At 53.2% G+C, this 12380-nt stretch overlaps 1 protein-coding gene across 1 annotated transcript; it reads left to right on the forward strand.

Moving 5' to 3' along the window:
- The first annotated feature begins 7307 nt into the window (after positions 1–7307).
- Positions 7308–9794, forward strand: LOC140218421 (uncharacterized). Its single transcript, XM_072288130.1, has 2 exons — positions 7308–9199; positions 9352–9794. Exons 1-2 carry the CDS (start codon positions 7349–7351, stop codon positions 9724–9726), a joined length of 2226 nt encoding a protein of 741 aa, XP_072144231.1. The 5' UTR covers positions 7308–7348; the 3' UTR covers positions 9727–9794.
- The last annotated feature ends 2586 nt before the right edge of the window (positions 9795–12380 follow it).

Here is a 12380-nt window from a genome sequence, read left to right on the forward strand (position 1 = left end):
TGAGCACGCGCATGCTGCTTTCGTCTGGGCGCGCACGTGGTCTTTGTCATGATTACGTGCTAAGCACCCGCATGCTGCTTACGGCAGTGCGCGCACATGGTCTTTCTGCCAAGACCACGTGCGGAGACGGTGCATGAAGCATATGGCGCACATGCTGCTTGTGGCAGCACGCGCAGGTAGTCTTTCTGCCGAGACCACGTGCTACGCAGCCCCATGCTGCTTTTCGCTGCGCTGGCACGTGGCGTTTCTGTCAAGACCAGGTGCTAAGCACGCGCATGCGGCTTGTGGCAGCGCGCGCACGTGACCTTTGTGCCAAGAACATGTGCTCAACACGCGCATGCTGGTTTTGTTTGCGCACACAAGTGGTATTTTTACCAAGACCACGTGCTAAGCATGCGCATGCGGCTTGTGGCAGCGCGCGCACGCGGCCTTTCTGCCAAAACCACGTCCTAAGCACGCGCAGGCTGCTTTTGGCAGCGCCCACATCTGGTGTTTTTGACAAGACCACGTGGTAAGCACGCGCACATGCTGCTTTTCACTGCAGGCGCACGTGGCCTTTTTTCCAAGACCACGTGCTAAGCACGTGCAGGCTGCTTTAGGCGGCGCACGTGCTTTCTGCCAAGACCACGTGCTAAGCGCGCGCATGCGGCTTATAGCAGCGCGTGCACGTGGTCTTTTTGCCAAGGCCACGTGCTAAGCACGCGGATGCTGCTTCTGTCTGCGCGCGCACATGGCCTTTCTGCCATGATTACGTGCTCAGAACGCGCAGGCTGCTTATGGCAGACTGCGCACGTGGTCTTTCTGCCAAGACCAGGTGCAGAGCACGCGCATGCTGCTTGTGGCAGCACGGGCACGTGGCCTTTCTGCCAAGACCACGTGCTAAGCACGCGCATGTTGCTTCTGTCTGCGCGCGCAAATGGTCTTTCTGCTAAGATTGCGTGCTAAGCACGCGTATGCTGGTTTTGGTTGCGCGCGCACATCGCCTTTATGCCAAGACCACATGTTAAGCACGCAAAGGCTGCTTATGGAAAGAGCGCGCACGTGGTGTCTTTGCCAAGGCGCATGCTCCTCTTGGTAGCGCGCGCGCATGGTTTTCTGCCAAACCACTCTACAAGCAAGCACATGCCGCTTTTGGCAGCGCACGTGGTTTTATAACAAGCTCAAGTGCTAAGCACGCGCATGCTGCTATTTTCAGCGCGCGTGTGTGCTTTTCTGCCAAACCACTTGGTAAGCAGGCACATGCTCCTTTTATTACCACGCGCAAGTGGATTTCTGCCAAACCACGTGCTGAGCACGCGCATGCTGCTCTTGGCAGTGCGCGCGCGTGGTTTTTTTCCAAACCTCTTGGTAAGCATGCACAAGGAGCTTTTGGTAGCGCGTGCACGTTGTTTTCTGCGAAACCATGTGCTAAGAATGCACGTGCTGCTCTTGGCAGCGCGTGTACGTGGTTTTCTGCAAAACCCCGCGCTAACCACGCCCATGCTGCTCTTGGCAGCGCGCGTGCGTGGTTTTCTGCCAAAGCACTTGGTAAGCATGCACATGCAGCTCTTGTATTGCACGCGCGTTGTTTAATGCCAAACCACGTGCTAAGCATGCACATGCAGCTCGTGGCTTCGTGCGCACGTGGTTTTCTGCCAAACCACGTGCTAAGCCCGCGCATCCTGCTCGGGGCAGCGCGTGCGCGTCGTTTTCTGCCAAGACCATGTGCTAACCATGCGCATGCGACTCTTGGATGTGCGCGCACGTTGCTTTCTGTCAAACCACGCTATAAGCACGCAGAGGCTGCTCTTGGCAGCGCGCGCACGTGGTTTTCTGTCAAACCACGCCATAAGCACGCGCATGCTGCTTTTGGGTGCACATGTGGTTTTCTAACAATCCCAAGTGCTAAGTACGTGCATGCAGCTCTTGACAGCGCGCTATCGTAGACTTCTGCGAAACCACGTGCTAAGCACGCCCATGCTGCTCTTGTCAGCGCGCAGACGTGGTTTTCTGTTGAAACGCTTGGTAAACAGGCACATGCAGCTTTTGTTACCACGCGCACGTTGTTTTCTGCCAACCCACGTGCTAAGCATCCAGGTGCAGCTCTTGGCAGCGCGCTCACGTGGATTTCTGCCAAACCACGTGCTAAGCACGCCCATGCTACCCTTCTCAGCATGCCCGTTTGGTTTTCTACCAAACCACTCGGTAAGCATGCACATGCAGCTTTTGGCAGCGCGCGCACGAGGCCTTTCTGCCAAAAGCATGTGCTAAGCACGCGCATTATGCTTTTGGCTGCGCACCTGGTTTTCTACCAAGCCCAAGTGCTAAGCATCCACATGCAGCTCTTGGCGGAGCGCGCACGTGGATTTATGCCAAACCACGCGCAAGCACGGCCAGGCTGCTCTTGGCAGCGCGCGCACGTTGTTTTCTACCAAACCACGTGCTAAGCATGCACTTGGAGCTCTTGGCGGCGCGCGTACGTGGTTTACAGCCAAACCACGTGCCAAGCACGCGCATGCTGCTCGGGGAAGCGCGCGAGCGAGTTTTTCTGCCAAGACCATTTGCTAAGCATGCGCATGCTAATCTTGGCAGCGCGCGCACATGGTTTTCTGCCAAGCCACCATTTGAGCACGCAAATGCTGCTTTTAGCGGTTCACGTTGTTTTCTACCAAATCAAAGTGCTAAGCTCGTGCATGCTGCTTTTGGCAGCGCGTGCACGTGGAGTTCTGCCAAAGCACGTGCTAAGCTAGCCCATGCTGCCATTGGGAGCGCGCACGCGTGGTTGTCTGCCAAGCCACTTGGTAAGCATGCGCGCGATGCACCTTTTGGTAGCGCGCGCACGTTGTTTTCTGCCAAACCACGTGCTAAGCATGCACATGCAGCTTTGGGAGCGCGCGCTCGTGGCCTTTTTGCCAAAACCGTGTGCGAACATAGGCATGCTGCTTTTGGCAGCGCGCGCACGTGGATTTCGGCCGAACTTCGTGCTAAGAATGTACATGCTGCTCTGGGCAGCGCGCACGTGTGGTTTTCTGCCAAGATTATGTGCTAAGCATGCGAATGCTGCTCTTGAAGCGCGCGCGCGTTAATGTTTGCCAAACAACGCGATAAGCACGAGCATGATGGTTTTGGCTGCGCACGTGGTATTCTACCAAGCCCAAGTGCTAAGCACGCGCATGCTGCTTTTGGCAGTGTGCGTGCGTGGTTTTCTGCTGGACCACTCGGTAAGCATGCACATTCCATACATCAAGAGATTGGACCCCAAGACACCTGAGGATGCTCCGGACGCTCATGCGCAGTCTGGTCTTCTGACATTTAGCGAATGTCACTCCATCGGCCCTGCAGCTGAATTGTACACCGGGACTAGGCCTAGTGCGTCCGGTGACGCGCTGGCGGCGGTAGATTCGCCGGCGCCGCTCGTCACGACGGCATTACCAGCCGCACAATTGACACCTGAGCCTGGATCCCAGCTCCTGGTTCCTGCTCCAAGTCCTCCGGCTACAGCCCACCCGTCGCCTTCCCAAAATGCACATCAGACCGTGAGGGATCTGCCCTCAGGGAGGAGCCCGGCGATTGCTTCCCAGAAACCGATCGGGAATGGGGCTCCAATTGTTGTGCATGACGAACCGAGTACCCATACGGACTTGTCTTCTGCGCTACCATCTGTGCCGTCGGCCCCCCGTGGTTCTCAGAAGCCTCCTTCGGAGCAATCTGCACCAGATTCGTGTTCGGCCAACAGCGGCTCCCAAGGCAAGCGTTCCTGTCTAACGACTGACCACCCAGTTGTGTCGACAGCGGGCTCGGTTTGCTATAAAGCAACCATTAAAGCTCTGGCCCCCACAAGCCTCACGGATATTCCGAACAGGATTATTCAGGCGAACCTAGACGCTTGTCTTGGCACCACAGGCTTCCGCGGCTTCATGGCCAGGAAGAAGTCTAATACCATCGCTGTGTGGCTCCCGACATTGGCTGCTGTCGAGCGTTTGCAAACGCTTCAACGTCTCTCGATAACAAGCGAAGTCACCGTGCCGGTCCAGGTGTACCTGGTAGAGGGCTCGGATTCACAGCGCTGTGTCGTTTACAACGTTGACGTTGGCGAGGACCAGACTGCCCTCCAGCGTGAGCTCCACTGTCCTACTCACCGTGTCATTCAAGCACGTTACATGGGAAAGGGGCGCTCTTGCATCGTCACCTTGCAGGGCCCACCAACTCCCCCAGCCCGCCTGTACTACTATGGCTGCATTCTACGACCTCGGCCATATAAACCCAGTGTCGTCTATTGTTACAACTGTTTCCGACCGGGCTACATGCGCCGATCCTGTCCATTTACAGCGCCAGATGAAGCTGTACTAGCTGGCGCAGTGTCTTACCGATGTGGACTCTGCAAGACCGACGACCACGAGATCACGTCTCCAACTTGTCCCACAAAGCAAAAGGCCACTCAGATGGTTCGTCGCGGGATTAATAAGCAATGGCCTCAACATGCTGCAACACAACCAGTGCCGACATCTAACAGGTTTGCGGCGCTCCAGTGGGATTGCGACGACTGGCCAGAGCTTTCTGAGCCCGACACGCCTGCACCCCATTCCCAACAGACTTACAGTGACAAAGTTCGGAAAGACCGCCGTCGCCCGCTGGTTACACAGAAGCAGAGCGTGCCGGAACATCCGCGTGATGATATGGCAGCAGTTGACAATCAAATTGCCCGCCTTTTAGCGGAGGTATCCAAGCTGCGACAGCACCGTGCACTACTTGCGCGTCGGCGACGTGCAATGGAATCTCACACCACTACAACTATTGATTCCGCTGCATCATCGTCACTGTCACGCCCTGCTGTATCGTTCGCAGAGCCTACCAGGTCTTCAGATCCGTTGCCGGATAACTCTACAGCATCCCTTTTGCGGTTCATAATCAGCCAGTTATCCAACTTGACATCTGTGATTTTACAACGCCTGGACTCGTAATCAATATGGCGGGCACAGGTGTTTGTGGCGTGCTGCAGTGGAACTGTAGAGGGCTCTGCACGAAAGTGGGGGAGCTTAAATTCCGTCTACGTATGAACAAGCTGCAGGTGTGGGCCCTGTTACTACAGGAGACCAACGCCTTGCCTGCCATTCCGGGCTTCAGTGGATACGTGTCTCCTTCCATGAGTGACCGTCGCGTGCACACAGCTGCCCCTTCAGGAAATGCGGCAGTGTATGTTGATACGCGCTATCCTCAGGTCTGCCTTTCTCTTGAAAAGTGGTGTAACTCATATCAGGAGGTAGTGGCAGTAGCTGTGAAGTTACCCAAGGCAACTGTTGTGGTAGTGTCATACTGCATAAGACCAGCCGGTGGCTCTTCAAGAGTTAATCTCGGCTGGTTAGTGAATGTCCGTCGCCAATACCCAGCGTGTCCTATTTTAGTTGGTGGTGATTTCAACGCCCCTCACCCAGATTGGGGGTACCCTACTTCTAGCCCTCGAGGTAGGCGTGTGCGGAACGCCTTCGCGGATGCGTTGTTTGTACTACTGAACCATCCCGATTCAGCAACGCGGGCTGTGCCTCAAGCTCGACGTACAACATACGCACCGGATCTTACGTGGTGGGCGGGTCCCGGCACTCCCACTTGGCACCTGGAGCCCGAGTGTTGGGGTAGTGACCACCACCCTATCATCATCGGCCTTCATCCATCGCAGGCCCGCCGATTGCGCCGCAAGTGTTCTGTGGTCAACTGGGACACATTTCGCTCCGTTCTCCAAGATACCTTTGTGGACTCGTCACCACTATTTGTTGACCGCATACAAAGCACGCTCAATGAAGCTACAACCATCAGCTGGGTAGACGTCGATCGACCGGCACCGGATATCGGCCTGCTCAACTTGTGGGCTGCTCGCAGACAAGCTGAGCTGGCAGCATCCCGAGACCCCACTTCTGCACAAGCACGTGCAAGACTGAATTTCCTTACTGCTAAGGCCCGCAGATATGAACGCGACCTCTCACGGAGGCACTGGCATACGTGGTGTGAGCGGTTTTCATCCAAGACATCGAATGCTTCTCTCTGGCGAACGTTCCGTGCCATGGAACACGGTTGCCGCCGTCCAGACGCGGCAGCCACAGCCTGCTTCGCTGCTGGCTTGTCGCCGGATGATTTCGCCAGAGAATCAGCCCGGAAGTTTATCACTTCCTGGGAATAAGGCAACTAGGGCACTCGTTGATCTCACCTTCGTTTCCCACTTTAAGAAGATTTATCCGCAAGACACCATATTGTTGTGCGGGGACTTTAACGCTCAGCGCATCGCCTGGGGATACAACAAATGCAGCCCGCGTGGTCGGCGCATCATGCAAGATACCTCGGAGTACGGGCTGACACTCCTCAACATGCCTCAAGCACACACGAGGCTGGGACAGACAGTTCACCAAGCAGACACATCACCAGATCTTACCTAGTACTCGTCCGCAGCTTTTTCGATGGGAGGTGCTGGACGATTGCATGGGGAGCGACCACTTTCCGATCCTCATACGCTTTCGCACAGGCCACGCCAATCCGAAAATGAAGTCACACGCCACTACATGGCTAAGCCACATAACACACTGGGACAAATACCGCGAGTTACTGCAGCAGCAGTCTCCAGCCAAGAACATTGACCATCTGGTATCACAGCTGTGCGTAGCGAAGCGAAGAGCCACCAAACGCTTACGGGTTCCCTCTGACCACCCAGAGCCTGATAGACATCTGCTCACCTTATGGAATAGAAGGCACCGGATACTCGCTCAGTACAGGCAGTCTGGTCGCACTGCTCACCAAAAAGCACGGTTGCGCAAAATACAGCGTTTGATCGAAGAATATACGACTACGCTCGCGTCAGACCGCTGGATGGGAATTTGCGAATCCATCAATGGACAGACTCATAGGTTTGGGCCATCCTGCGCTCTCTTCTCGGCCAGCGCAAGACCAACAACGGCGCGGCTCGTGTGGCCCTCCGCGAAGGCATCAGCGCTCGGGAACTTGCCGAACAGGCCGCTGAACTGTTTTCCCGCAGACGTCTCGCCCCACAGACACCACATACCAGAAGGATGTAGATTCTGAAGATAATGAACCACTTAACAGCCCCTTCACCTTGATCGAGCTGGAGCACGCCTTGCAGCGTGCTAACGCACGTAGTGCTCCAGGGGTCGATGAGGTGGGCGTGGCTCATCTACGCAATCTGCCCCTTGAGCACAAGCACGCTCTTCTCGAAGAATTTCATAGAGTCTGGGATACCGGGATACTGCCCTCCATTTGGAAGTTTTCGGTGGTCAAGCCCATTCCGAAGCCTGGTAAACCACCACATACCTTATCCAACCTCCGTCCGATCTCTTTGACCTCGTGTGTCTGTAAAGTAGTTGAGAGCATGGTCAACACACGCTTGATGTGGTACCTTGAAGATCGCGACCTTTTGGCTCCTACACTGTATGGATTTCGCCGTGGGCTATCAACACAGGATGTGCTAGCCCGCCTAAAACAGGACGTCCTCGACTCTAATTCGGTGGACCCACGAGCCGTTGTCGCAGTGGATATACGCAAGGCATTTGATTCCGTCCCACATAACACTATCATGACCAAAGCACGTGCCCTTGGCATCAGAGGGAAGATGTACAACTTCATAGCGGGTTTCCTTGAAGAGCGAAGATACCAAGTCGAAGTTGGTCACGACGCCAGTGCCATACGAACCAACCGCGTAGGCGTCCCCCAGGGCTCGGTTATTTCACCGACGCTGTTTAATATAGCTATGCACCAGCTACCTAAGCACCTTGCCGACGTATCGGGCCTGAAACATGCGGTGTATGCCGATGACGTCGCCGTGTGGACGCATCAAGGGTGCATCGGGGAGCAGGAGGACGTCTTACAACGAGCTCTCGACATTATTCACGCCTATGCCACGGAAACGGGTTTACACACTGCTCCAGACAAAACAGAGTTTGTCGTCATTCATGGTGGCAGGTCTACTTTTGGAAAGCAGGAAGAAAAGCAGTCTTTTAAACTGTACATCGGTGACCAACCCATCACACGGAAATCTACTATCCGAATACTCGGTATGCACCTAGACGAGAACTGCACAGCTAACACATGGTTCCAATGCGTTACGAAGACCAGCAAACAAATCCTGCACGCTTTACGCAGAATCTCTACCCGCACCCGTGGAGTAAACGAACGTGAAATGCGGCAGTTCGCCCAAGCTTTTCTTGTCTCCCGTATTATGTACGGGCTGCCGTATCATCCAGTCAACCGCACACAGATGCACACGCTCGACCGGTTACTTAACGAAGCCAAACGCATTGTAACTGGACTCCTAAGGTACACAAGCCTCGAAGCGCTTAAAAGTTGTAGCAAACTCCACAACCTGTCCGAGCTCGTAGACATGCACATCTATAGACAAGAGACGAGACTTCGCGCCACAAAAGCCGGGCTACACACGCTCATGCTCCACGGGTATGACGTCCACAAAATGCCGATTTTGCCCAATAACACGCCGCCGTGGGAAATCACGGCTCTCACCGATGGCAGGCCACTTCCTCTCAATATGGACCCTACGCAGCGAATGCGGCGCCTTGCATATGCCAAGAGGCATGCTAAGGCTACGAGTTCACTCTCCTTGACTGAACGCATCGTATACACGGACGCTGCACTGCCTGCAGACGACGTTAGTAACATTTGTTATGCGACTGCGTGGTACGACCAGACAAATGAAAATCAGAACCGCCGCCATCATATATCAGCAGAAGCAGTATCCAGCACCCGCGCTGAGCTAATGACCATCCTAGATTATTTGGAGTGGGCCCTCGCAACTTCATCTCAAACTGACCCTGTTCACCATCATGTGTACACAGATTCTCAGGCTGCCCATCGGGCATGTGCTAATATTATTTACACAGATCCCGTACTGCAGAATATCCGGCACCAGGCACGCCTGCTCCGCGAATGCGGTCACGATGTTACCATTCACTGGGTCCCTGCGCACTGCGGTATCCCCGGAAACGAGAAGGCTCATAGACTGGCGCGCGCTCATCTCTCTACCGCGCTAGCCAGAGCCTCCGATAATCCTTATCCTCTCTTAGCTACCACACCTGAGGTAGCAGACCCAATGGCAGACAAGCATGCGACCAAACAACGACGTGCCGCCTACCTCGCAGCAGTGGGCAATCCACTCTCTATACCGTCACTTCCACCGAAGGTATTCACACGGCGAGAGTCAGTCTTGCTTCGGAGAATCAAAGAGTCAAAGAGTTTATTCAGACAACGTGGTACAGTTGCCTAGGGCGCAGACCAAAAGGCAAGTGGTTGCCTGACAAGGAGTCTGTGCCCTTGCTCCCATTCGAGAGCACAAGACATTCAGCGCATAAAATCAACACTAAACAAGATGGAAAGATGGAACAAGATGGAATCCAGACAAGCACCCTCCTTACTCCTCACTTGTTGAACCGTTTCCACAAGGGTGGCACACCACCACCCGTAAGTGGGTTCTGTTCCATGTGCACATGTCGTGCTGATCTAAACCACCTTTGTTGGGAGTGCCCCCTCTACATCCCACCAAGGCTTCGTGCCCTGGCCACCATACAGCGGGGACGCTGGCCTTCTTCTCTCCGGACTTGGGCTTGCCCGGATACCACGTCTCCGGACCATGCCATCGAGCTCTGGCGAGCACTGCTGCTGTTCCTTCAGGACCCTGCAGCACCACCCGTCGGCGATCGGCTCCGCGACAGCCACAAGCGTCATGACGCCCCCACTTAGCTGCCTCCAGGACGTTCATTAATAAAACGGAGGCAGCCTTACCCTTCCCCTTTTCCAATAAAACCCCTCCTCTTTCCACCGCAGCGTCTTCGACGCATTTTAATGTGGAATAAACGTGGTTTCATTCATTCATTCGGAAGTTTATCCCGCAGTACGACGTGTTGCCTCAAACAGCCTATGGTGCTTCCTTGGCAGGAATTCCGACTCATGTCGACAGGTTACCATCTACAGCAGACTCCGAGGGGATTGCTAGCTCTTTCACCATGCCTGAGTTGCTTGCAGCGGTAGATGGTACCAGTCGCAAGACAGCACCCGGTCCAGACTCTATTACTTATGAGGCCTACAAGAACCTGAGTTCCGCTGTGCTGCCTCAACTCCTCGACACCATTAACAAGGTATGACTAGATGGCGTTGTCCCTCCAGGTTGGAAATCAGCTATTGTGATCCCGATTCCGAAACTAAGCAAGCCGCCGACTGACCTTGGCAACTTCAGACCCATTTCCCTAACGTCAACGTTGTGCAAGCTTGCTGAGAAAATGCTAGCCACACGACTGTCGTGGTGGCTAGAGCACCACGGTTTCTACCACTCTGCTCAAATTGGCTTCCGTCCATCCGTACTTCCGTACTGGGATCCTCAGTTTTATTGTCAACTCGTAGCCACAGTGGCCGTACTGTCCTCGCTATGGACGTCGAAAAGGCGTGTGATAACATCAGTCATGCTGCCACCAATTGCTAATCCGCCATTGTCGTGACAAATTACGGATAACCTTGGACCCATGTCAAATTGAGCGTGCACATCGCTTGGGCCGCTACGAAGATGGCCGTCAGCGGCCGATTATAGTAGAATTTTTGTCCTCTAAAATAAAAGAAACTGTCCTCTCAAACGGGCCTAAGTTAAAGGGCACCGCGTTTAGCATCGTAGAAGACTTTTCCCTTCCTGTTCGTAAAGCACGCAAACACCTTGTCGCGTTTGCAAGAGTAAAAACCGGACCGTCCTCCCTGCGGTACAAGACATTGTTTCTCGGAAAGAAACGCTACACCTTTGATGCTGCTACAGAAACAATTACGGAAATAGCATAGCGCTTACCTCGCCATCGTCACAAACCTAATCTTTGCGATACCGCCCCTCGAGAGAATATTTGCCTCTCGGTTATCTATACCAACATACGCAGCCTGCTTCAAAAAAGTGATCTTGTGTCCAGCCTCGTGTCTTCAACGGGCAGCAACCTGCTCATCTTGACAGAGACCTGGCTGACTGATAATATAAGCGACGCTGTAGTTCTTTGCAACCTACTTAACTTTAATCGTTTCCGTGCTGATCGCACAAACTCTCGGGGGGGGGGGGGTGGCGTCCTTATTGCTACAAGTAATAAGCTACAGTGTTCCCACATCAACATCTCATCGGACCTCGAAATGTTATGGCTCCTTTGTCGCGCCACACCAGTATCTATATTAATTGGCGTTTGTTATAGACCCCCTCATAATAGCCCCGAATTTCCCCGTAAACTGCACAACATTTTAAACGAACTTAAATCTAAACACCCTAAGGTACACATCCTTCCTTTTGGGGATTTCAACAATCCTGGCATAGATTGGTGTGACCCTCATTGTGCTATTTTTAGACAGGATGAATCCCGTGAATTTATGGAATCCCGTGAACTTTTAACATAGCCCAACTAGTAACCCAGCCTACACGCATCACCGGAGATACTGCTAACATTCTTGACCTCATACTATCTAGCCACCCCGACAGCCCCAACGCTATTACTTATCTCCGTGAAATCAGCGATCATAAAGTCGTTCATGCATGCTTTAACTTCACCCCAATAACAAAAGCAACTTGCCAAAAAGCAATTTCTCTTTACAACAAAGGAAACTATGAGGCCTTCAATGCGGAATTGGAGGCCTTTTTTCCATCATATCAGAGGTCATTTGACGAACAAGACATCCACACAAACTGGGCAATGTTTAAACATAAAATGAATGAATTGACTAATAAATATATCCCCAAATTCAGCTTCCGCGCTAACCACCACAAGCCATGGTTCACCAAGGCTCTGGGAAGATTAGAAAATAAAAAGAAACGCCTTTTCCGTAGTGCTAAACTGAGCAGAACAGACTGCGCAAGGGAAAAGTATTACGCTGCTCAAAAGGCGTATTTGGTCGCAGAAAAAACGCTAAACGTTCCTTTTACCACATCGATTTGCCAAACATACTTAAAGATAACCCGACTAAATTCTGGCAGCTTTTAAACCCCCAATCTTCCCGCGTTGTTACCCTGACTGACGATTTTGTACGTGTTATTTCAGACGTTCCGTGCGCTAAAATATTTCATTCTGCCTTCGCATCTGTATTCACTAAAGAACAAAAACACCACCGCTCATGACAGCCAGTAACCCCACAAATGCAATGCCAGCCGCTGCGTTCTCAGAAACCGGCGTATCCCTTCTTATAGATAAGTTATAACATTCATCTACCGGCATTGATGAAATCAAAACAAAGGTCTCGAAAAACACTCGCCACACGTCCGCCAAGTTTTTATGCTTGCTATTCTCGCAGTCTATTTCTACAGGTAACATACCCCACGACTGGAAAGTGGGGAAGGTCGTCCCAGTCCACAAGTCGGTAAAAAAGATTCACCACTTAACTACCGC

The sequence above is a fragment of the Dermacentor andersoni genome, chromosome 5 (genome assembly GCF_023375885.2).
Source record: "Dermacentor andersoni chromosome 5, qqDerAnde1_hic_scaffold, whole genome shotgun sequence".
In the NCBI taxonomy this organism is placed as follows: Eukaryota; Metazoa; Arthropoda; class Arachnida; order Ixodida; family Ixodidae; genus Dermacentor; species Dermacentor andersoni.

Excerpts from the sequence above, each read along its gene's own strand:
- LOC140218421 (XM_072288130.1), top strand. The coding sequence starts at position 7,349 with ATGGTCAACACACGCTTGATGTGGTACCTTGAAGATCGCGACCTTTTG. Across the intron at positions 9,200-9,351 it reads GGCGAGAGTCAGTCTTGCTT|CAAGATGGAAAGATGGAACA; the intron begins CGGAGAATCAAA and ends ATCAACACTAAA.